The sequence below is a fragment of the Rattus rattus genome, chromosome 2 (assembly GCF_011064425.1).
Source record: "Rattus rattus isolate New Zealand chromosome 2, Rrattus_CSIRO_v1, whole genome shotgun sequence".
Lineage (NCBI taxonomy): Eukaryota > Metazoa > Chordata > Mammalia > Rodentia > Muridae > Rattus > Rattus rattus.
Window position 1 is genome coordinate 172,827,980 of NC_046155.1, and position 26,635 is coordinate 172,854,614.

Consider the following 26,635-nt stretch of genomic DNA (forward strand, 5'->3'; position numbering starts at 1 on the left):
AGTTTCTGCTCTCATATTCTGGAATTCTGCATGCTAATGAGATGACTCTATGCTTTCATTCTTTCTCTCTCTCTTTCCCTCTCTTTCTTTCCTTCTTTCTCTCTGTTTTTTTGACAGGGTTTCTCTGTGTAGCCCTGGCTGTCCTGGAGCTTGCTTTGTAGACCAGGCTGGTCTCAAACTCACAGAGATCCCTCTGTCTCTGCTCCAGTGTACTGGAATTAAGGTGTATACCACCACTGCCTGGCTAATTATTTCTATCTTAATAGTTTCTTTTCTTATTGTTTGTGATGAAATATTCCACAGCTGGACGTGGTGGCACACTTTTTTATCCCAGGACACTTGGGAGGCAGAGGTAGGTGAATTTCTGTGAGTTTGGGGCCATCCTGGTCTACATAAAATACTCTTAAAAGGCTGCTTAAGGCAAAAGGTGTTTATTATATATTTTTGTAAACTATGTTAATATGTATTATATATAATACATATAGAATTAATATTATATAATCCATAGTATACAACATATAATACATTATACATTATCATATGTTATATGATTATGTTCATATTATACAACATACAATACTTATTAATATTAATTATTAATATCATACATAAAATATTTATGAACCACAATATATCATTATATTATATTTATTTATGCAATATTTAATTTATACATTATACACTATATTAATTATAATAATTTATTAAATAAAAATTATATTAATTATGGTAATTAATAGCATTATGATATTATTGATAGTTATATTAATGATATTGTATATCATATACCATTATATATTACTATATATATATCATAGTCAGACTCATAGTTCCAATATCTGGTCCATTATGGAGGGGAAGTCAAGGCAATAGCAGCTTGAAGTAGCTGATCACATTGAAACCAATCAAAAAACACTAGTGCTGAATGCATGCTGCTGCCCGATGTTTTTTCCATTTATTTTCATCTCACTGAAACATCTTCATTTTTATTTTTTGTATGTGTGTGAGTATGTGTGTGCTACTTGGCACATGTGTGGAGGTCAGGGGACAACTTTTTTGTACAATTTTTTTTTTCTCACCATGTGGGTCTCAGGGATTGAACTCAGGTCTTCACACTTAGCGGCAAGCACCTTTACTTGCTGAGCCATCTTGTTGGCCCTCTTTCTCAAGGATCCCAGCCAGGTAACAATCCTTCCCGCAATTAGCACCCACATCAATTGGCACAGTAAGAATAGACCTCCGTGGCGTTCCCAGAGTTGACAATAACCATCACAGAATGCTGGTACCGTGGAGTGCAGGAGCCTTCATCACAGCATTGCTGTCTTTAGTGTGGAGCTGCTGGACCCGCCTTGCCCAGGACAGCAAGGCTGGAGTTTTCCCATTGACTTTCCCTCCTGTCTGTCCCCTGCAGGTGTCTGGGGCCAGGATGCTGAACGACACCACCAGCAAGGATTATGAGTATGAGTATGATCAGGAACAGTACAGTGACCTTCTGAACGTCCCCGTAGACTGCCCAGCTGGCAACTGCTTCTCTAATGATGCCTACCTCATAGTCCTGCTTGGCCTGTATTCAGTCATCTTCCTGGTGGGTGTGCCAGGCAACACCCTGTTGGCGTGGGTGACCTGGAAAGAGTCTCGCCACAGGCTCGGGGCCTCTTGGTTCCTGCACTTGACCATGGCGGACTTGCTTTGCTGTGTGTCTCTGCCCTTCCTGGCTGTGCCCATCGCCCAAAAGGGCCACTGGCCATACGGGACAGTAGGCTGCTGGCTGTTGTCCTCCATCACCGTTCTGTCTATGTATGCCAGTGTGCTGCTCCTGACAGGCCTCAGTGGCGACCTCTTCCTATTGGCTTTCAGGCCCTCCTGGAAGAATGCAGATCAACGAACATGTGGGGTGCGTGTGGTCCAGGTCTCCTCCTGGATGCTGGCCCTGTTGCTGACTGTGCCTGCTGCTGTCTATCGTAGGCTGCTTCAGGAGCACTATCCTCCCCGGCTTGTGTGTGGCACAAACTATGGGGGATCGGTCACCGCGGAAGCTACCATCACCACTGTTCGATTCCTCTTTGGCTTCCTGGTACCATTGGTGTTCATGGCCAGTTGCCACGGCATCCTCCAACGGCAGATGGCTCGCCGCCACTGGCCCCTGGGCACAGCTGTTGTGGTGGGGTTTTTCATTTGCTGGACCCCTTTTCACCTCCTGCGGGTCATCATTGCAGTGGCTTCTTCACACTCCCCACTCCTTGCCTGGGCCCTGGAGGCTGAGCCTTTGGTTACGGGCCTGGCCCTTGCTCACAGTGCTCTCAATCCTATTATGTTTTTGTATTTCGGAAGAAAACAACTCTGCAAGTCACTCCAGGCTGCATGCCACTGGGCCCTGAGGGATCTACAGGATGAGGAGGAAAGTGCCGTGACCAAGGTATCCACCAGCCAGGAAATAGTGTCTGAGATGCCGGTGTAGGCGGGAGGGATTTGGATTTCCTAGGCCAGCTCACAACTGTGCAGCTTCAGGCACAGCTGGATGCAGGAGCTCGGAGATGGCTTTTATTCTTCGTTCAATAAACATTCATTGTGCACTTGCTTGTGCAAAACCCTGATATAAAGGTGACAGTGGCTGGAGCCAATTCCTTCCCCAGGAGGTAGCACATTACAGAGGGAGACAGATATGGAAACAGTTGAAGGGATATGGACTATGTCAAGGATGGGATGTTCCACAGAATCCAAAGAGGGTGCTGGGGACACTGAGTGCCTGCTGTACAAACCGGGACCTGAGTTTGCGCCCCATCTCCTACACAAAAGCTGGGTATGGCGATACACCTCTAACCCCAGCACGGAGGGAATAGGTGGACCCCAGAGGTTCTCTGGACGAGTGGTCTAGCCCAATAAACAAACTCCAGTCAGAAACGCTGTCTCAAGAAAGAGAGTGGAGCCAGGCATGGTGGTGAGAACTTTAATTTCAGCATTTGGGAGGCAGAGCCTGCAGATCTATTTTAGGCTATCGGGATCTACATAGTGAGATCCAGGTAGAGAGTACTAGATGTCGGGTAGGCTAGCACCTTGAAAAATGGTAATGACTGAGCCAAAACCCAACTAATGGAGAGAGCATCCATGCTTAAGTCTGGGGAACTGTTCCAAGCAGACAGAGCAAACGCAGAGGCCTTGCTCTGGGGTACCTCTTCCAAGAAGCCCTCCCTGATTGCATCCCTCCCAGACACAAGGGCTCTTCTCTTCAACACAAATGCTCCAGAAAAATCCCAAGTCCCCTAAAAGTGAGAGATGAACTCACTCCATCTTTTATATTTTTATTTTATATCTATCTATTGCCTGTGTCTGGAAGCACGGAGGGAGTGGGGTAGAGGGGTGGTTAGAGGACAACTCCTTCCATCATGTGGGTCCTCGGGATTGAACTCAGGGAGTCAGGCTTGGCTGTAAGCATCTTTGAGCCTGCTGAGCCATCCCACCAGCCCTAAACTCCTCAGTCTTAGAAAGTACTGTATTTCCTCTGCCCACACACCAATTTATTTCAGCTGGTCTCTGGGCCTGTTGATATTGCTGATGCCTTTTTGTTAATTTATTTTCGAGGATTTTTTTAAACGATTTTTATTTTTAAAAGTTCCTATGGCTATATATTGTACATCGAGTAGATCTCCACCCTTACCCCAGGTTTGCAGATTTGTAACACCTATGGCATACTGTGTCCAGCCAACTCTCCTCCACAGATCCCTACAGCCTGGCTTTGGTCTTGGTTTTCTTTCTTGATTTTTTTTTTTAAGATAGGGTCTCATAGAGCCCATGATGGCTTTGAACTCACTATGTAGCTAAGGATGGCCTTTAGCACCTCCTGGGTGCTGGGATTATAGTCCTGCATCACCACACCTGGTTTATGGGGTGCTATGGGGATCAAACACAGGGCTTCATCCATGCTAGGCAAATGCTCTATCAACTGGAGTTCCTCACCATGGCATTCTAGGCAGCTGTCCTTGTACTGAGCTCCATCCCAAACTGTACTTGAACAATGTATACACCTGTCTGTGAAAAGTTCAAAGAATTTTTGGTTAATTTACTGGACCAAAGAGCCTCTTCAGAAAGCCTTTTGAAAAAAAATTTTTAAAAGTATACTTTGAGAGTTTCTGTTTAATTCTTTAGCCTTAAAAAATGAAGGAGAAATTTCATGAGATCTTCTAAATGTATTTCTGTGCAATTATACATAAAATCACTTGATGTTAAAAATACTGTGTTTTGTTGTTTATTGTAAGCTTTCTCTGGTTCAGATTGTTGTGTAATAATTTTTCCAAACTGAAATAAGAGACACTCCTTAAGAATCAGGATGTAAACAACTCACAAGTCTCAGGATAGTCCTGAAACTGACCACATATACCAGGTCCCTTCTTCCACAAATGTTCTAATCTTCTTTATGCTGCTGTGATAAAGTACTCTGACCAAATCAATTTAGAGGAGAAAAGAGTTTATTTGGCTTACACTTCCACATCATAATCCGTTATTGAGGGAAATCAGGACAGGAACTTGAATACAAAAACCATGGAGAAGCACTTTCTGCATGCTAGCTCTTTGCTCATGTTCAGATAACTTTCTTATAGATCCCATGATCACCTACCTAAGGATGGTAACACCTACAGTGGGCTCATTCCTCTCATATCAATCAAGACAATTTCTCACAGACAGACATAGGCTAACCTGATGAAGGCAATTCTTCAACTGAAGTTCCCTTTACCAGGTGACTCCAGGTTGTGTCAAATTGACAGTAAAACTTAACTAAGACACCAAGCTTATATGAACAGTGTCTTAGAGTTTTATTGCTGTGAAGAAACACCATGACCACAGCAACCTTAGAAAGGAAAACATCGGGGTTGGGGTTTAGCTCAGTGGTTAAGCCTTAGGGCGCAAGCCCTGGGTTGGTCCCCAAAAAAAAAAAAAAAAAAAAAAAAAAAAAAAAAAAAAAAAAAAGGAAAACATTTTACTGGGGCTAGCTTATAGTTTTAGAGGTTTAGTCCGTTATTGCCACGGTGGGAACTGTGGCGGCATTCAGGCAGAAATGATGTTAGAGAAGGATCTGTGAGTTCTACATCTTGATCTGTAGGCAGGAGAGTATCTCACTGGGTATGGCTTAAACATGTATGAAACCTCCACTGTGACCAGCACCAACAAGGCCATACCTCCCAATAGTGCCACTCCCTATGGGCCAAGCATTCAAGCATATGAGGGTCCATTCCTTTAAAAATTCCAAGCCCTGGTCCCCATAGACTTGTAGCAATACTGTAATGCCGAAATGCATTCAGTCCAACTTCAAAAATCTCCATAGTCTATAAGAGTTCGAAACTTATTTAAAAGTCCAAATTTAAAGTCTCTTCTTTGACCTCTTTTAACAGTAATTTCCCACACAATCAAAGTTAAAGACAGATCACGTACTTCCAACACAGGAAGGGGAGCATAGTGAGGGGATACTTGACCAAAGCAAGACCAAAAACCAGCAGGGCAAACCTCAAACTCTGCATCTCCGTGTCTAATAGCAAAGCACTCTTCAGATCTCCAACTCCCTTTAGCTTTGTTGACTGCGATGCACTTCTTCCCTTGGGCTGGTCCCCTCCATTAGCAGCCTTCTTTGGCACGTCTTGGGGTCCAAAGCAATTCCTTTTTTTTTTTTTTTTTTTTTTTTAAGATTTTATTTTATTGCATATTAGTATACTGTACTCCAGAAGAGGGCATCAGATCTCATTACAGATGGTTGTGAGCCACCTTGGGGATTTGAACTCAGGACCCAGGAAAAGCTCTTAACCACAGCCATCTCTGAGGCTTCACCTTTAGAACTTCATGCAGGGACACCCTCTGTGGGCCTCCACACCGGGACACCCCTGCCACATACCCAGCCTCAGGGGCTTTCCTTAGTCATGGATGGAGATTCCATAACCTCTTTCTTGTATCCTTGATGCTAAAGCCAAAACCACATGGCTGAAGCTTCCAGGTTCTGCTGCTTGCTGGGGCTGAAACATGGCCCCCTTGTTCAATTACATTTTCACTAGCTTGCTTTCACTCCCTGATTTCCTTCACTACCTACACTTGACTGTCCTGGACCTATAGACCAGGCTGCCCTCAAATTCAGAGCTCCATCAGCCTCTGTCTTCCAAGTGCTGAGATTAAAGGTGTGCCCCACCACACCTGCTCCTAAGCTTTTCTTTAATTTCCTTTCACATTAATTCCTTTCCACAAATTGGAAGCTTAGCAAAGTCCCCACCTTGCCCTGAGGTCACCGCTCCTTTTATTTCATTTAACAGCAGATTTTCTTTAATATTCTTATCTCCTTGAACAAGGGATTTAGTTCCATTCTACTTCCTGGCGCCCCTTTTCTACTCAAATTGTACATTTTGTATTTTCCTTTCTCAGTTAGCTCCTTTTCATTATATATCTTCATATGATTGAACACTAATAGCTACACAACAGCATCAATACTTGGCTGTTTTGAGATTTCCTCTGCCAATGAAATTAACCCAAAACTATTCAGCCTCAGGAGAACTTCTTTTTTTTTTCTTTTTTTGGTCCTTTTTTTCGGAGATGGGGGACCAAACCCAGGGCCTTGCGCTTCCTAGGCAAGCGCTCTACCACTGAGCTAAATCCCCAACCACTCAGGAGAACTTCTTAGGTAAGGACAAAAAGCAGCCACATTCTTTACTACAATATCACAAGAACAGTTTCTAGGTCCCATACTAACTTTCACTTCCTCTGAGAAAGCCCCACAGTTCAAATCACCCCCAGCACCACTGTCTTCCACGTTCCCGCTAGGATGGACCATTAACCCTACTATGTCAATTTAACTGCTTTTCTACTCCAAAGTCCCAAAGTCCACATTTCTTCAAACAAAAGTATAGTCAGGCCCCCACTCCTGGTACCAACTTCTGTCTCAGTTAAGGTTTCGTGCTGTGAAGAGACACCATGACCATGGCAACTCTTACAAAGGAAAACATTTACTTGGGGCTGGCTTACAGTTTTAGAGATTTAGCCCCTTATCATCAGCATGTAGGCAGACATGGTGCTGGAAAAGGAGCTGGGAGTTCTACATTTTGAACTGTAGGCAGTAAAAGGAGACTATCACACTGGGTGTGGCTTGAGTAGTAGGAGTCCTCAAAGCCTGCCTCCACAGTGACACACTTCTTCCAACTAGACCACACCCACTCTAACAAGGCCACACCTCCTCATAGTGCCACTCCCCATGGGCCAAGCATACAAACACATGAGTCTATGGGGGCCATTCCTATTCAAACCACCACACACACAGTGAAGGCTTCTGAAAAGAGGAGACCTCTCTGACCTGTGGTGCTGCCTTTGGGCCATCCAGAGAGCTCCAGGGTTCCTGCCTTCATAAACCCTCGCTTATGCTGGGGCAGCTGTAGTATGATTTGTTTTATGTGCCTGGCCCTTTAAGAGTCCCTGATGGCTAGTCAGCTGACTTTTGGGGAACGCTCAACCATTAGAACTGTTGACCCTGTGATCTTTAATGTTGGTTGCCCCTTCCCAGGAGACAGAGGAGTAGAATTGGAGAGAGAGGGAAGTGAAGGCAGTTGAACCAAAAGCACTTGAGCTAAGCTAGAGAAGATACTCTTAGGAGACAGGAGAAGAACCCATATAACGTATTAGCAGCTACAAGTAGGCTTTCTGCGATGCTACTTGTCATCCAGCCTCCCTGGAAAGTAACCCAAATAACCTCACTGGGTCACCAGGTTGGACTTCAGTGACACCCTTACTTTTGTCCTCAGTTGGTGGGAGTCATCATATGGTGGGAGTAAACGTTTGTTCATATCTCCCCAGAAATAGCCACACAAGAGAGGCTTATTTATGATTTCTTTTTATATGTATGGATGTGTTGGTGTGTGTGAGGTCTTCATGCAAACGTGTGTGTGTGTGTGTGTGTGTGTGTGTGTGTGAGGGTACGGGGGTACTCATTAGGTGTTGTCTTACAGTTTTATTGCTGTGAAGAGACAGAATGACCACGGCAACTCTTATACAGGATAACATTTAATTGGGGCTGGCTTACGGTTTTAAAGGTTTAGTTCATTATCATCATGGCAGGAAGTACGGCGTCCAGGCAGACATGGTGCTAGGGGAGCTGAGAGTTCTACCTCTTGATCTGGAGGCTGCCAGAAGGTTCTCAAAGCCCAGCCCAACAGTGACACACTTCCTCCAACAAGGCCACACCTCCTAATAGTGCCACTTCCTGTGAGCCAAGCATTTCAATCCGCCACAGGTGTGTTCCCTATCAGTCTTCACCTTACAAATAAACAAACAGAAAAACTAGAAAATTTTCGTGCTTTGGCGTTCTGCCTGTATGTATACTTGTGTGACAGTGTCAGAGCCCCTGGAACTGGAATTACAGAGAGTTGTGAGCTGGGAGTTGAGTGAGCACTAAGTGAGTGCTGGGAATTGAACTCAGGACCTTTGGAAGAAAAGCCAGTGCTCTTAACTGTTGAGCCATCTCTCCAGACACCTCTCAAAATTCGTTCTTTCTATTTATTAGTGTGTGCATGTGATGCCACATACATTTTGTAGTGCACAAAGGACGACTTTCAGGAGTTGGCATCAGGAATTGAATTCAGGTTGTCAGCTGTGGCCATCAGGGCTTTTACTCGATGAGCCATCTTGCTGGCCCTCTGCCTTATTTCTTGGCAGTGTTTCTCACTGAGCCTGGGGTTCACTGCATCGTGTAGACTGCTTGGACAACAAGCTCCAGGGGTCTTCCTGCCTCCGCCTCCTCAGGGCTTGGATTGCAGGTGTGTGGGAGGGTGCCTGGCTTTACACGAGTGACGGGGATGCGTATGGAGGAACCATCTTGTAGCCCCTACTTTTGTGGTCTTTAAAAGCTGTTTTCTGAGACAATGTCTCTCTCCATAGCCTAGGCTGGCCTTCAGAGTCATGGCAGGCCTCCTTCTCCAACCTCTTGAGTAAGGACAGGGTTACACGCCCACACTGCCACAGCCGGCTTGGGCTGGTTTTTTTTTTTTTTTTTTTTTGGTTCTTTTTTTGGAGCTGGGGACCGAACCCAGGGCCTTGCGCTTCAAGGTAGCGCTCTACCACTGAGCTAAATCCCCAGCCCCTTGGGCTGGTTTCTTAACACAGTCATACTTCTTTAACTTCTCAGTGAATCTCAGCCGTTGCCATGCAACAGAGCTGGTGCTGGGCAGTGACTTAACAGATTTGACATTTATTTCCTCCATTTTTCTTTCTTTCTTTCTTTTTTTTTAAATGTAGTTTGCCAGGTGATGGTGGCTCATACCTTTAATCCCAGCACTTGGGAGGCAGAGGCAGGTGGATCTCTGAGTTTGAGGCCAGCCTGGTCTGTAGAGTGAGTTCTAGGACAGCCAGGGCTACCTAGAGAAACTGTCTCAAAAACTAAAACAAACAAAACAACAACAAAGATTTAATGTAGTTCTTCTTTGAAAGATTAAAAATGTTTGGGGCTGGAGAGATGGCTCAGTGGTTAAGAGCACTGACTGCTCTTCCAGAGGTCCTGAGTTCAATTCCCAGCAACCATATGGTGGCTCACAACCATCTGTAATGAGATCTGATGCCCTCTTCTGGGTGTGTCTGAAGACAGCTATAGTATACTTATATACATTAAACAAATAAATAAATAAATAAATATTTAATGTATTCTGTCTTTTTTTTGATGATTATGGCTGATTTGGATCCCATATGAGTTGTTTTCCGTGTGTGTGTGTGTGTGTGTGTGTGTGAGAGGGGGTACCCGTGGAGGCCAGAAGGGGGCATCAGATTGCCTCAGACCTGGAATCACAGGTGATTGTGAGCTGCCTAATGTGAATACTGGAAACAAAACTTGGGTTCTCTGCAATAGCAGTCATCTCTCGGTCTGTTTCCCAAATGTTTGATACTGATGTCTAATTTTTCATTCATCCCTATCTGGTGTGGTAGTTTGAAAGGTACGTACCCCATAGGCACATTTACTTGAACTCCTGATCACCAGTTGGTGGTGCTGTTTGGGAGTTTATGGAACTTTTAGGAGGTGGAGCCTTGCTGGAGGAAGCCTGGAGAGTCTACAGCCTTGCTTCACTTCCAGTTAGCTGTATAGACGCTGAAGATGTGAGCTCACCTTCTGCTCTGGCTACCTGCTGCCATGCCGCCCCCACCAGGATGGACACTTCATTTGAAATGGAAACACTCTCTCTTCCGTAAGTTGCTTTTGGTCATGGTGTTTGATCACAGCAACTCAAAGTCACAAAGACAGTACTTAGTATGCAGTTCAATCTTAAGTCAGTTTGAACACCCATCATGTGGAAATACGAAACTCAGGATGCTCCAAAATCCAAAAAAAATTTTTTTTGGGACTTATATGGATCAGGCCGGCCTAAAACTTAGAATGTAGCTGAGGAGGATGACCTTGAGTTTCTTCTAGCTATTTTGCCTTCATCTCCCAAGTTCTGGGATTACAGGAGTGAGGCACCATGCTCACTGTCTTAGTTACCTCTATCTCTGTGAAGAGACACTGCTTATAGTTTTAAAGGGTTAGTGAATAACCAAGGTGGAAAGCAGACAGGTCTGGAACCCTAGGAGTCTTCGCCAGGCGTACACCCGCTGCCTCAGGTCAAGATTAGGCCAAGTACCAGCTTCCCACCTTGGGTCAAGGCTAGGCCAAGTTCCATTCTCCACCCACAGTTCTCGGGAGGTGCAGGAACATTCTTGGAAAAACACAGAATATACTGATAGTCACCTGACCCTCTGGCCCCAGATAGAGCTCGAATGCATGTCATATGCTTGCTAGCCAATAGATTCAAAGGTCAATATGCTTAGCAATTAGTTTAAACTGTAACCTTGCTGATGTAACCTGTACCCCTACAAAGTATAAAAGCTGCTTGTTATAGCCATTCGGGGTCGCCTTCTAGTCACTCGCCACAATGGGCTGATTGAGGGTTGACTTTGATGTGCCGGAAAAATAAACCCCTTGTGTTTGCTTCGAACTCTGTTCTTGTGTCTCACTTGGGGGGTCTCCTGATAGTTAAGACTCATTTCGAGCCTTACACCCAACTCATATGGTCCAAACAGAATAATTTTCCCGTCTTTTTATCTAGGTGGCCACACTTGCAGTGGCCCAGACAGCTCTCTACCATCTCCCCTACCACCTCACAGGCTCAGCTGAAATAAGTCCTCGTAGCTTTTATAAAAGCTTCTGAAAGACCCTGAGATAGAGTAGACTCTCGCTCCAATCCTGAGGACACCCACCACCCCGCAAACACATGGGACTCAGTCTTGATGTAAAAACAAGAGGTTTACTCGGGATACCAGTGCACTGGGGCTCCACATGGTCCTCACGCAGGAGGGATGTAAAGAGCCCGGAACAGCAGGAACATACAGTCTATATAGTTCCCACAAGGTCACACAGCTTCATTAGCTCAGCTCTTTCGGTGCCAAGGATATCTGACTAGGCAGATGTTTTTCGTCCTGGAGTTCCTGGGACAAGGCCACAACCATATCAGGGCACCTATTCCAGTTCCAAGGACGTCTGACTTGACAAATGTTATTTTCCATCCTCGGGTTCCCAGGACAAGGCCACAGCTATATCATCTGTTCTTGTGCCTGGGTAGCTTCTTGGAGAGTGCGTGGGAATGTGCTTTCTGTACTTTCTGGTCTAACGTCTAGGGGCTAAGCAGAGGCCAACTTAAAATTTTTCATTTTTAAGAAATGGCTGCACTGATGTCAAGCGGTGATCTTTCACCTCTCCTGGTTCAACTGCCTCTTGTTTTTGCTCAGCTCAATCTTTTTTCTTCTATTTTCTGGACCCTACTCCTACCTACTCCCCTTCTGCCAGCCTCTGCTGGCTTTTTGTATCTTCTCCTGTTCTCAGAAGCTCAAGGGGCAACCGGAACTGAGGGTCAAGGGGCCAAGCCGTTCTAATGGCTAAGCATTCCCAAAGAGCCAGGTGAGTGGCCATAGGGGATCCTTTAAAGGGCACATTAAATAAACCCATACTACATTTCCTCCTGTTTGTTTTGTTGGGAACATGCAAAAGAAGCTTACTCTGAGTACTACCATTTCGTTTTCAAACTCCATTTGATCATAGGGAGAAATTAAATTCAAGGTCCCCGGTCCTAGGGGAGCTGGCGACTTCCTGATAGCTGAACAGCTTCTGTTGTAAACAGCTTCTGAGTCCAGACATTTCAGGGACAACTTCTCCATCTTGCTGGCAGGGTCAAACAAGTTCATGTTCCGAAGCCTAGGAACGAACTCCTATCTCACTTCTCCAAATGATTTCTTAATTGTCTGTTAACTGGTAAAGAATACAAAAATCAAACCAAGGTGCATAAGTTATAAAAATACGTAAGCCTGTTATGCCCTAGTTAACTACATGCAGCTGACCCGCTCTTTTGTCCCCTTATCACTTCTGAGGACCTATTGTGGAGGGGAATGAGTTAAGGACCTTGAAGCCAGGTGCCCTGGATAGGGCTCAGTTTCCAACTCCCTTGCTTAACCCTCAATGTCAAAATAGGATTGGGTAACACTTCAGCTCTCCCCAGCTGCCCCCCCCCCCGTTTCAACCTTTAAAAATGTTGTTCAATCTCCCTTTGGGATGCAGTTCAGATCCCAGACTGGCCCCTTCCCTGAGTGCTCAGAAATAAAATAAAGCCTTCATTTTTTTTTCTCTCTTTTCTTTTAGGGCTGAGGATTGAACCCAGGACCTTGTACTTCCTAGGCAAGTGCTCTACCACTGAGCCAAATCCCCAACCCCTAAAGCTTTCATTCTTAAGCTTCCCTGTCTGAAGTGAGTTTTCTCAGCCTCCTCCCCAAACCCAACAATTCTAGCTACTAACTATGCAGTTTTGAAGCTGCTTCTCCATTCCGTCTTTTCCGGGTCCGAGGAGTTTGATGGGATCCTTCTGTTTATCTCTCAGGAGCAGATCCACAACTGAGATGAGAACCTAACAGCGATGCATCCCTGTCTTGTAATTTGGGTATGCTTCCTGGACTTTTTGTATTCCCGGACTATCTTATCTTCTAGCATCTTGGGTTCTGGAGAGTTTCTTCTATGGAGTCTCTCAGTCTCTGCCCCTAGCTCTGTTAACCTTTAGTTTGCAGCCCGGCGATTAGCTTGCAGCCCCTACTTGGGCTATGCAGGATGCGCTATTCACTATTTGGCATGGTCTGTCGTAAAGTCCTGCTCACGGCCCATTGTTGTTCTGCACTGTGGGTGGCTCTGTATTGCAGGAGACCAAAGTCCTGCTCACGGGCCTGTCAGTGGTCAGGTGCTGAACATTTCTTGTCCGGGCTTCTCTGGCTGGAAGGGGAAGGCAGTGACTGGTCAGGCTCTCTTCTTTGCTGGTTTTGGATCCATGGCTAAGGTTTTCAGAAGACCTCCTCTGCTCACCTCTGAGCTTTATCAGTTTTGATGGTATCCACGGCTTTTGTTTCCCCGGGAAATATAAACAAACCTGTATTCCCAACGCAAATCATTTGCTGACTTCCATTCTGATGTTAACACATCCTTATAGTATATAGGATGATTACAGTTGTTTTTTTTTCCTGTAATCCAGTGTCTCTCAGATGCTGTTGTCCCCCTTTCATTAACGTTCAGAAAATTTAAAGTTAACAGGGCACTATTTAGTCTATCCCTGGGGGTTTTTATTCCTTTTTGTTTTATAAACATTTCTTTCAAGGTGCAATTAGATCTTTCTAGAACTGCTTGCCCTGTCTTCTGGTTTTTGGTTCCTAAGCTTCTCTATTTCTACCCTCATTTTTTTTTTCCAGTTGCTCAGCCAGTGTTTTGTAAACAAAACAGCCCAAAATGAGGAAAAAAAAAAAAACTGCTGCTAAAAACCATGCTGGGGATCTCCCAACAGTCTCAGTAAACACCCTGTTGGCTTTTTGAAACAAAATATCTATTTCTCCGTTTCCTGCCTTTTGCTCTATGATACTTAAAATCAAGTCCCCCCTCCCCCCTTCTGCCTGGGCACGTTGGTGGCCACTTTTCTTTTAATGTTTCTTTTCTCTATAAATAGCCAGCCCTATGTCTGGCTAATTGTAGCTTTAATTTATTTTTCTTTAGCTACTTTGTGTGGGGTTTTTCTCTAACTGTCTCCTAACCGTACCTTCTCTGCCTCAGCTCAGCTTCTCCTGGCTCATCTGCCTCTTATTTTCGCTCTGTTCAATCTTTCTCTTTCTGCATCAACTGGTTTCTCTAATTCTACTCTCTGACCCTACTCTTCTGCCACCTGGACTCCCACTCAATCCTACTATGTCTCCTGGACCCTCCTCTCTGTCTTTCAGGCTCTGCTGGCTTTTTAAATATCCTCTCCTGTTCTTAGAAGTCCAAGAGGCAACTGCTACTAAAGGTCATAGGGTCAAGCAGTTCTAACTTAAGCATTTACAAAATGTCAGTTGACTAGCCTTTGGGGATGCTTTAAAGAGCCAGGAACACAACCACACTGCAACTCTTCACTGTTCAGGGGCCACCGCTCTGCTCTTCTTTTTCTCATCTGGTTCCTATAATGGCTATTCTTGTTGTCACGTTGACGAGATGTGTAATGAACGACGGTCCAGAAATGGAGGGCATACCTGTGGGGTAATTTTGCTTGGTTTGGATTAGATGGATCCACTTCTAGTCTACCTTTGAGGTAGGAAGATACACATCTTTTTTTTTTTTTCTTTTTTCTTTTTTTTTTTTTTTTTTTTTTTTTTTGGAGCTGGGGACCGAACCCAGGGCAAGCGGCTCTACCACTGAGCTAAATCCCCAACCCGATACACATCTTTTGATCCAGGTTTGTTTTTTCTTTTCTTTTTCTTTATGTGTGTGTGTGTGTGTGTGTGTGTGTGTGTGTGTGTGTGTGTGTGTGTGTGTGTTCTGTTTTAATTGGATATTTTTTATTTACATTTCAAATGTTATTCCTTTTCCCAGTTTCCTGTCCATAAGCCCCCCTATCCCATCCAAATCCCCTTCTTCTATAAGGGTGTTTCCCCTCCCCAACCACACTACCTTCCTGCCTGCCCCCCTGACATTCCCCTACACTGGGGGGGGTGTCCAGCCTTGACAGGACCAAGGGCTTCTCCTCCCATTGGTGCCCAACAAGGCCAACCTCTGCTACATATGCAGCTAGAGCCATGGGTGTGTCCATGTGTACTCTTTGGATGGTGGTTTAGTCTCTGGGAGCTCGGATTGGTAGGTATTGTTCTCATATGAGGCTACAAGCCTCTTCAGCTCCTTCAATCCTTTCACTAATTCCTCCAACGGGGACCCCATTCTCAGTTCAATTGTTTGTTGCTAGCATTCACCTCTCTATTTGCCTATCTGCCTGAGCCTCTCAGAGATGGCTATATTGTCTAGTTTTGGTGGCTGTATATGTATGGACTGGATCCCCAGGTGGGGCAGGCTCTGAATGGCCTCTCCTTCAGTCTCTACTCTAAACTTTGTCTCCATATCCCCTCCTATGAATATATTTGTTCCCCCTTTTAAGAAGGACTGAAGAATCCGCAGTTGTCCTTCTTTTTGAGCTTCATGTGGTCTATGGCTTGTATCTTGGGTAATTTGAGCTTTGGGGCTAATATCCACTTTTCAGTGAGTGCATACTATGTGTGTTTTTTGTGATTGGGTTACCTCACTCAGGATATTTTCCAGTTCCATCCATTTGCCTATGAATTTCATGAAGTCATTGTTTTTGATAGCTGAGTAGTACTCCAATGTGTACCACATTTTCTGTATCCATCCCTCTGTTGAAGGGCATCTGGGTTCTTTCCAGCTTCTGGCTATTATAAATAAGGCTGCTATGAACATAGTGGAGCTTGTGTCTTTGCTGTTTGTTGGGGCATCATTTGGGTATATGCCCACGAGTGGGATAGCTGGGTCCTCAGGTAGTGCAATGTCCAATTTTCTGAGGAACCTCCAGACTGAATTCCAGAATGGTTGTACCAGTCTGCAATCCCACCGACAATGGAGGAGTGTTTCTCTTTCTCCACATCCTCGCCAGCATCTGTTGTCAACTGAGATTTTGATCTTAGCCATTCTCACTGGTGTGAGGTGGAATCTCAGGGTTGTTTTCATTTGCATTTCCTTGATGACTAAGGATGTTGAACATTTCTTTAGGTGCTTCTCAGCCATTGGATATTCCTCAGCTGAGAATTCTTTGTTTAGCTCTGTACCCCATTTTTTTCTTTTTTCTTTTTTTCGGAGCTGGGGACTGAACCCAGGCCCTTGCGCTTGCTAGGCAAGTGCTCTACCACTGAGCTAAATCCCCAACCCTTCTGTACCCCATTTTTAATAGGGTTATTTGGCTCTGTGGAGTCTAACTTCTTGAGTTCTTTGTATATTTTGGATATAAGCCCTCTATCGGATGTAGGATTGGTAAAGATCCTTTCCCAACCTGTTTGTTGTCATTTTGTCCTAATGACTATGTCCTTCGCCTTACAGCTTTGCAGTTTTATGAGGTCCCATTTGTAAATTCTTGATCTTGGAGCATAAGCCACTGGTGTTTTGTTTAGGAAATTTTCCCCAGTGCCCATGTGTTTGAGGCTCTTCCCCACTTTTTCTACTATTAGTTTGAGTGTATCTGGTTTTACATGGAGGTCCTCGATCCACTTGGACTTAAGCTTTGTACAGGGTGATAAGCATGGATTGATCTGCATTCTTCTACATGCTGACCTCCAGTTGAACCAGCACCATTTGTTGAAAATGCTTTCTTTTTTCCATTGCATGGTTTTAGCTCCTTTGTCAAAGATCAAATGACCATAGGTGTGTGGGTCCATTTCTGGGTCTTCAATTCTATTCCATTGATCAACCTGCCTTTCTCTGTACTAATACCATACAATTTTTATGATTATTGCTCTGTAATACTGCTTGAGGTCAGAAATGATGATTCCCCCAGAATTTCTTTTATTGTTGAGTATAGTTTTCACTATCCTGGGTTTTTATTATTCCAAATGAATTTGCAAATTGTTCTGTCTAACTCTCTGAAAAATTGGATTGGTATTTTGATGGGGATTGCATTGAATCTGTAGATCGCTTTTGGTAAAGTGGCCATTTTTACTATATTAATCCTGTCAATCCATGAGCATGGGAGATCTTTCCATCTTCTGAGGTCTTCTTCAATTTCTTTCTTCAGAGGCTTGAAGTTCTTGTCATACAGATCTTTCACTTGCTTGGTTAGGGTCACACCAAGGTATTTTATATTATTTGTGACTATTGTGAAGGGTGTCATTTCCTTAATTTCTTTCTCAGCCTGTTTATCCTTTGTGTAGAGGAAGGCTACTGATTTGTTTGAGTTAATTTTATACCCAGCCACTTTGCCGAAGTTGTTTATAAGGCTTAGTAGTTCTCTGGTGGAACTTTTGGGTCACTTAAGTATACTACCATATCATCTGCAAATAGTGATATTTTGACTTCTTCTTTTGCAATCTTTATCCCCTTTACCTCCTTTTGTTGTCTGATTGCTCAGGCTAGAACTTCAAGAACTATATTGAATAAGTAGGGAGAGAGTGGGCAGCCTTGACTAGTCCCTGATTTTAGTGGGATTGCTTCAAGTTTCTCTCCATTTAATTTAATGTTGGCTACTGGTTTGTTGTATATGGCTTTTACTCTGTTTATGTATGGGCCTTGAATTCCTGATCTTTCAAGACTTTTAACATGAAGGGGTGTTGAATTTTATCAAATGCTTTCTCAGCATCTAAGATGATCATGTGATTTTTTTCTTTGAGTTTGGTAACATAAAGGATTTTGTTGATGGATTTCTGTATATTGAACCATCCTTGCATCCCTGGCATGAAGCCTACTTGATCATGATGGATGGTCGTTTTGATATGTTCTTGGATTTGATTTGGAAGAATATTTATTATTTTTGCATCAATATTCATAAGGGAAATTGGTCTGAAGTTCTCTTTCTTTGTTGGGTCTTTGTGTGGTTTAGGTATAAGAGTAATTGTGGCTTTATAGAAGGAACTGGGTACCACTCCATCTGTTTCCATTTTGTGGAATAGTTTGGATAGTATTGGTATGAGGTCTTCTATGAAGGTCTGATGGAATTCTGCACTAAACCCATCTGGTCCTTGGCTTTTTTTGGTTGGGAGACTTTTATTTTATTTATTTATTTTTTTGGTTCTTTTTTTCGGAGCTGGGGATCGAACCCAGGGCCTTGCGCTTCCTAGGCAAGCGCTCTACCACTGAGCTAAATCCCCAACCCCTAAAGATTTTTTTAATTTATTTATTTGTTTTATGTATGTGAGTACACAGTAGCTGTCTTCAGACACACCAGAAGAGGGCATATGATCTTATTACAGATGGTTGTGAGCCATCATGTGGTTGCTGGGACTTGAACTCAGGACCTCTGGAAGAGCAGTCAGTGCTCTTAACCTCTGAGCCATCTCTCCAGCTCGGGAGACTTTTAATAACTGCTTCTATTTCTTTAGGAGTTATGGGGTTGTTTAGATGGTTTATCTGATCCTGATTTAACTTTGGTACTTGGTGTCTGTCTAGAAAATTGTCGATTCCATCCAGATTTTCCAGTTTTGTTGAATATAGGCTTTTGTAGTAGGATCTGATGATTTTTTGAATTTCTTTTTTTTTTTTTTTTTTTGGTTCTTTTTTTCAGAGCTGGGGACCGAACCCAGGGCCCTGCGCTTCCTAGGCAAGCGCTCTACCACTGGGCTAAATCCCCAACCCCGCTCTTGCCTCTTTTTAACATTTATTTTATGTATGTGAGTACGCTGTTGCTGTCTTCAGACACACCAGAAGAGGGCACCAGATCCCATCACAGATGGTCCTGAGCCACCATGTGGTTGCTGGGATTTGAACTCAGGACCTCTGGAAGAGCAGTCAGTGCTCTTAACCACTGAGCCACCTCTCCAGCTTGAATTTCTTTAGATTCTGTTGTTATGTCTGCCTTTTCATTTCTGATTTTGTTAATTTGGAAACACTCTCTGTGCCCTCTGGTTAATCTGATTAAGAGTTTATCTATCTTGTTGATTTTCTCAAAGAACCAGCTTCTGGTATGGTTGATTCTTTGTATAGTTATATTTGTTTCTACTTGGTTGATTTCAGTCCTGAGTTTGATTATTTCCTGCCTTCTACTCCTCCTGGGTGTATTTGCTTCTTTTTGTTCTAGAGCTTTTCGGTGTGCTGTCAAGCTGCTGATATATGCTCTCTCCTGTTTCTTTCTGCAGGCACTCAGAGCTATGAGTTTTCCTCTTAGGACTGCTTTCATTGTGCCCCATAAATCTGGGTATGATGTGCCTTCATTTTCATTAAATTCTAAAAAGTGTTTAATTTTTGTCTTTATTTCTTCCTTGACCAAGTTATCACTGAATAGAGCGTTGTTCAACTTCCATGTGTATGTCGGCTTTCTGTTGTTTTTGAAGACCAGCCTTAGTCTATGTGATCTGATAGGATACATGGGATTATTTCTATCTTCTTGTATCTGTTGAGACCTGTTTTGTGATGGATTATAAGGTCGGTTTTGGAGAAAGTACCATGAGGTGCTGAGAAGAAGGTATATATTTTTTTTCTTTTTTTTAAGATTTATTTATTTATTTTGTATATGAGTACACTGTAGCTGTCTTCAAACACACCAGAAGAGGGCATCGGATCTCATTACAGATGGTTGTGAGCCACCATGTGGTTGCTGGGATTTGAACTCAGGATCTCTGGAAGAGCAGTTGGTGCTCTTAACCACTGAGCCATCTCTCCAGCCTGAAGGTATATTCTTTTGTTTTAGAATGAAATATTCTATAAATATCTGTTAAATCCATTTGGTTCATAACTTCTGTTAGTTTCTCTATGTCTCTGTTTCATTTCTGTTTCTATGATCTGTCCATTGATGAGAATGGGGTGTTGAAATCTCCTACTATTATTGTGTGAGGTGCAATCTGTGTTTTGAACTTTAGTAAGGTTTCTTTTATGTATGTAGGTGCGCTTGTATTTAGAGCATAGATATTTAGGATTGAGAGTTTATCTTGGTGTATTTTTTCTTTGATGACTATGAAGTGTCCTTCCTTATCTTTTTTGATGACTTTTGGTTGAAAGTCAATTTTTTTTAAAGATTTTTATTTATTTATTATATGTAAGTATACTGTAGCTGCCTTCAGACACACCAGAAGAGAGCATTGGATCTCATTACAGATGGTTGTGAACCACCATGTGGTTGCTGGGATTTGAACTCAGGACCTCTGGAAGAGCAGTCAGTGCTTTTACCTACTGAGCCATTTCTCCAGCCTGAAAGTCAATTTTATTCGATATTAGAATGGCTACTCCAGCTTGCTTCTTCCGACCATTTGCTTAGAAAATTCTTTTCCAGCCTTTTACTTTGAGGTAATGTCTGTCTTTGTCACTGAGGTGTATTTCCTGTATGTAGCAAAATGCTGGGTCCTCTTTACATATCCAGCCTGTTAATCTATGTCTTTTTATTGCAGAATTGAGTCCATTGATGTGAAGAGATATTAAGGAATAGTGATTGTTGTTTCCTGTTATTTTTGTTGTTAGAGTTGGAATTATATTTGTGTGGCTCTCTTCTTTTGGTTTTGTTGCAAGGAGATTACTTTCTTGCTTTTTCTAGCATGTAGTTTCCCTCCTTGTATTGGAATTTTCCTTCTATTATCCTTTTAGGGCTGGATTTCTAGAAAGATATTGTGTAAATTTGGTTTTGTCATGGAATATCTTGTTTTCTCCATCTATGTTAATTGAGAGTTTTGCTGGATATAGTAGCCTGAGCTGGCATTTGTGTTCTCTTAGGGTCTGTATGACCTCTGCCCAGGATCTTCTGGCTTTCATAGTCTTTGGTGAGTAGTCTGATGTAATTCTTTTTTTTTTTTTTTTTTATTAACGAGTATTTCTTATGTACATTTCGAGTGTTATTCCCTTTCCTGGTTTCCGGGCAAACATCCCCTTCCCTCCCCCCTGATGTAATTCTTATAGGTGTGCCTTTATATGTTACTTTACCTTTTTCCCTTACTGCTTTTAATATTCTTTCTTTGTTTTGTGTATTTGTTGTTTTGACTATTATGTGATGGGAGGAATTTCTTTTCTGGTCCAATCTATTTAGAGTTCTGTAGGCTTCTTGTATGTTTATGGGCATCTCTTTCTTTAGGTTAGGAAAGTTTTCTTCTATGATTTTGTTGAAGATATTTACTGGCCCTTTAAGTGGGAGTCTTTGCTCTCTTTCTACCTATTATTCTTAGGTTTGATCTTCTCATTGTGTCCTGAATTTCCTGGATGTTTTGGTTCAGGAACCTTTTGCATTTTACATTATCTTTGATGGTTGTGTCGATGTTTTCTATTGAATCTTCTGCCCCTGAGATTCTCTCTTCTATCTCTTGTATTCTATTGGTGATGCTTGTTCCTGATCTTTTTCCTTGGTTTTCTATCTTCAGAGTTGTCTCCCTTTGTGCTTTTCTTTGCTGTTTCTATTTCTATTTTTTTTATTTATTTTTTCTCTTTTCTCTTTTTTTTGGAGCTGGGGACCGAACCCAGGGCCTTGCGCTTGCTAGGCAAATGCTCTACCGCTGAGCTAAATCCCCAACCCCTCTATTTCTATTTTTAAATCCTGGATGTTTTGTTCAATTCCCTCACCCATTTGGTTGTGTTTTCCTGTAATTCTTTAAGGGATTTTTGTGTTTCCTCTTTAATGGCTTCTACTTGTTTATCAGTGTTGTCCTGTATTTCTTTAATGGAGTTATTTATTTCCATCTTAAAGTCCTCTATCATCATCATGAGATGTGAGTTTAAATACAAACCTTGCTTTTCTGGTGTGTTTAGATATCCAGTATTTGCTTTGGTGGGAGAACTGGGCTCTGATGATGCCAAGTAGTCTTTGTTTCTGTTACTTAGGTTCCTGCCCTTGCCTCTCGCCATCAGCTTGTCTCTGGTGTTAGCTTGTCTTTCTGTCTCTGACAGTGGCTTGACCTTCCTGTAAGCCTGTGTGTCAGCTGCTCTTGTAGACCTCTTTTCTTTCAGCCAGATCTGGGAACAGAGAGCTGCTCCTGGATTTGTGTGTCCTGAATCCTCCAGGCGGGTTGCTTGGAGCAGAAATTTGGTCTTACCTCTGCTCTCAGGTATGTCAGTGCTCCAGGCGACTGGCTTTCAGCTCTGGGGTCAGGTAGAAACCAGCAGGTTCCTGCCCCTGACTGCTCCTAGGTTCGTGTATCCAGAGGGCAGTAGGCAGGTTCTTCTTGGGCCAGGAATGTGAGTAGTAGTGGTGGTCTTCCCTGAGGTCTCAGGATTGTCCAAACTTCTGAGAGTCTAGCTCTCTCCCCCATGGGATTTGAGTACAGAGAGCTGTGGGAGTGGTTTAGCTCTGGGCACAGGCAGAAACCGGAAATGTCCTGTCCCAGACACACTCCTGCCTTTGTGTGTCCTGAGGCCATCATGTGGGTGGCTTGGAGCAGAAGAGTTGGTGTTACCTCTGCTCTCAGGTTTGTCAGTGCTCCTGGTGACTGGTTTTTAGCTCTGGGCTTAGGCAGAAACTGAAAGGGTCCTGTCCCTGACTGATCCTAGGTTCCTGTGCCCAGAGGGTACATGGGGCAAAAGGCAGTTTCCTCTTGGTTCAGGAATGTGGGCAGAAGTAATTGTCTCCTCTGAGCTCTCAGGATTGTCCACCCTTCTGAGAATCCAGCTCTCTCCCCCATAGGATTTGGGTATAGAACCAGGTTTTTTTTTTTTTTCAAGACAGGGTTTCTTGGGGTAGCCCTGGATGTTCTAGAACTTGCTCTGTAGACCAGGCTGCCTGCAAACTTACAGATATCCATCTGCCTCTGCCTCTTAAGTGATGGGTATAAATGTTCCTGCTCAAATGGAATACAGCTCTGAGGTGTGACTGTGTCCCAATGGAAAGGCATCCTGAGACATGGGGCCCAGGAGCCACATAGCTCTCTCTGAGAGGAAGCCTCTTCAGCAGAGGTGTTGCAGCTCACAGGAGAGGGTATCCCCAGCTGAGCCAAGGAGCTCAGGAGCCTCAGCCCTGCACCTTCTTCACTTCTCTTTTTTGTTTGTTTTCTTCTTCTGAGAAGAGAGTTATCAGGGAGAAAAATCTCATGAAAGAGATTGATTGGAGGGTCCAGTGAAGAGGAAAGAATCCAGGGATGGCTGTTCTCTGCTCCCAGGGATGGGTGGCAGGGAGTGGACAAAGGGCAGGCCTTAATAAGATTTCCTAGGGGGCAGAGATTTCCAGAGTGAGGATTTGAAGTGGAAACTTAAGGGTTCTTTGGAAAGTCAGTTGTGTTGGAAGGTGTTTTGCTGGGGCAAATACGTGGAGGAGTGTTTTCCTGAAGCAGACACAAGAGAAAGGATATTCTGCTAGCCCAAGTTCCTGAAAGGACACACAATGAAGGGTTCTTTGTAACGACAAAGGTGTATTGGTCAGCCTTACAGTGTGTAGTTGAACTGCATTTGTCAGGACTCCACAGAGAGAAATACATCAAAAACCTTCTGGTGATGTGCCACGGTTTCTTGCCAATTCTGTGGTCTTGGGCTGATTGGCAGAGTGATGTTAGCTGAGATAGACACAGGTGCTGAGGCAAGATCTATGGAAGACATAATGTTTGAGGAGGATATAAAAAGGATTAGGACAGTGATGGAGGCTGAGCTACCTAGAGGTAGCTGTGCAATGCCTGTTGGTCTCGCTTCTTCGCTGATCATCACTTCTCTGAGAGAGGCACAGTTGAGAACTTCTGGCATCCTTCCGAGTCCCTCCTGCTGACTCATGTAGAGACTGAGGCCTGGCTGTCTCTGCTGATTTGTATTTGCTATCCAGACTCTCTGGTGCATTCAAGAAGTGTTTGTGAGTGGATCAAGCTGCTGCTGCTAACCTGTGAACTGAACTTCGATGTCCAGGCAACACAGATGGGAGTTAATCCAAAAAACTTTTTAAATAGATCCATTCCCAGTCCCCCCCCCATATCCTTTCTTTTCCACTACCTTACATTAAAAATAGGTTTTGAAAAAATTAAAGTAAAAGGATTGGTGTAATTTCAAATGCTGAACTTGGGGGACTCAGGTGTTGGTGGGTTTTTGTGGGAAGCTTGGGGATTGGTGGTTTTTCCTGTTCAGGGGTTGGGGGATTTTTTTCACCCTTGCATAGGGTCCATGGGTTAGGACAGGAAGTCAGTCCCATCCACACGTGGCGTTGGCTGAGGCTCCATCTTGTGGAGCTGTTCAGGGAGGCTGGAGAGGAGATGCTGCCACTGTGGACAGCTCCTGGGGGCTGAGACCAAGACTGTAGACTGAGGCAGGAAAGGTGGGCCGTTGTGAACAGCTCCTGTGATGGCTGCAGGCTGTGGAGATGTCATGGTGCCACCATTTTTTGGACAGCTCCTGCAAGGGCAGGAGGCTGTAGGCTGGGGTGGGAAGGAGTGTCTAGCTGCCACTTTGACAGATTCTGCAGCACGCCACACTTAGGGACTACACTGGGATTAAAGTCATGGGCCACCACTGCCCAATTTTGATCTGGATCTTGAGGTGGGAAAACACACCTTTGATCTGGGTCCCACCTTCTCCTGGAAGCCTATATAATGACATGGAGGAAGGATGCTTTTGTTCTTTGCCTGCTTGCTCTTGCCTTGCTAGCAAGTCCATTCCTTCTCTGGCATTAGAGCTTACTTCTTTGGGGTTCCAGTGTCGGCATTCCAGCATCTACTGAAGATCAGCTGAGACATCCAGCCTTATGGACTGAGCAAGTTCTGGATTCTTGAACTTTCTGTTCATAGCCAGCCATTGTTGGAGTAGCTGAACCCTAGCCTGTAAGTCATTCTAATAATCCCCTTCTATATAATATAGACAAAGGGATTCATTCTATAACTTCTGCTATTCTAGAGAACCCTGACTAATACAATTCCCCATTGTTTGTTTTTCATATGGGCACCAGATCTACAATCATTTCTCTGCTTCAACTTCTCCCATGGCTCCCTTCCACCTCAGCTCCCAGGCCAGAGTCCTTGCCATGGTGTCTACAATCCACCCTCTTTCTCTGTCTCATTGCCAGGCTGCTTCCTCCCCTCTTTCTTCCATGTTCCTTGTTTGCCTAGTTTACATGAGGCCTTGGTACCAATCCTAGGCACCAAATAGCAGGTGTTGATACAAACGTGTAAGACCAGAACTCAGAAGGAGGAGGCAGGAGGGTCAGGAGTTCAAGGCCAGTTTCAGTTACATAGTGAAGGCTAGACTAGGCTACTCGAGCCCCCCCCAAACAAACAAACAAACAAACAAACAAACAACAGAAGTGCATAAACTTTTTTTTCACTGCTTGCTGTGCATATAAGTCCCTCGGTAAATCGTTGGTTTTGATTATATGTCTCCAGATGTCTTTACCCTTAGGGCTGCACTACCCTGTGTGTGGGGGTGCATTCTTGGGGTTTGGGATTCCTTCTCTGCATAGAGAAGACTTTGGTGAACAAAACAAATGAGTTCGCTGCTTCTAGGGATTGCATATCTCACTGGAGGACACAGGGGTAGTCAGATTATACAGGACATGGTGAAGCACACCCGTTATTCCAGCGCTCAGGAGGCTGCAGTGGGAAGAGGAGGAGTCGGAGCACAGGCAAAACAGAAAGTTCGTGTCTGAAATACGTGAATAAGCAATTAAATAAAACATTGAGCAACAATGCCCGCTCTTTGAAGAAACACAGACAGGAATGGAGGGTGTGGAGGGATGCTGCTTTTAGAAGCAACGTCAGAGACGATAGCTTCGGTGCAATAATATTTGAGTGGGGGAAAACGAATGAGCCGCACCGAGGAGCCTGAAGGGGAAGCATTGCCAGAAGAGGAAGCAGAAAACTCAAAAGCTGGCTGCAACCCATCCTGGTTTATATATTTTTATATATACTTTTCAGTGATTTTTTTTTGCAACAAGTTTTCTTAGGTTATGAATGGGGAAACTGAGGCTCACTTCCCCAGTGATTGGCACATCGAGGAGTACTGAGTAGTTCTCTCTGGAGTATTTTCTCACACATTTAGTCAATAATTCAACACTTGAGGCTCAATAGAGGGCTTTAAAGGGACACAAGACCGACCAGTACAGAGCTGGCCCCAGGCTTAAGGCTGCTGGGGTTAGATCTGATTACTTATTAGTGAGTTATAGTGACAGTGATCACATGACTGTTTTATTAATTTAATTAGGTTTTTGAGACGGTCTCAGTATGCAGTCCAGGATGGCCTTGAACTCACAGAGATCCACTTCCCTTTGCCTTCCAAGTGATGGAATTTAAGGCGCACACTACCTCGTCTAGTCACAGGACTGATTTAACCTCTTTTTTTTTTTTTTTTCCCCTTTGGAGCTGAGGACCGAACCCACGGCCTTGCGCTTGCTAGGCAAGCACTCTATCACTGAGCTAAATCCCCAACACGGGACTGATTTAATAGTGTTCGAGTTCCCTTGCTGACCCGAAACTGACTTTCTAGCAATTCTGGATTGTACAAGGCTGTGAAGAGGTCACAGCTAGTGACTGGCATTTACCTGTACCCCTTCTCTGGCCTCGAGAGGGCGTCGAATCACCCAAAACACTGCCTGAAGCAAGGTGCCCATGAGCGTTTTGGGCGATGGGCTTTGGCCCGCCCGTTACTCCCCAGTAGGCTTAATTGTATTTAGAGGTGGTGGCGCCCTAGCGGTCTGAGCATGCACAGTCTGGAGAGTTGTGGGCGGGTGCGCAGGCGCAGACC

The 26,635-nt window shown here is 44.0% G+C and overlaps 1 protein-coding gene across 2 annotated transcripts in view; it reads left to right on the forward strand.

The window, feature by feature from the left end:
* The window catches only part of C5ar2 (complement component 5a receptor 2), a 15,094-nt gene extending 10,867 nt beyond the window's left edge, over window positions 1-4,227 (forward strand). For both annotated transcript variants that reach the window (XM_032894398.1, XM_032894400.1), the window contains exon 2: window positions 1,412-4,227. In XM_032894398.1, coding sequence (XP_032750289.1) covers window positions 1,412-2,458 — 1,047 coding nt within the window. In that variant the 3' untranslated portion in view covers window positions 2,459-4,227. The remainder of the gene's footprint in view (window positions 1-1,411) is intronic.
* The last annotated feature ends 22,408 nt before the right edge of the window (window positions 4,228-26,635 follow it).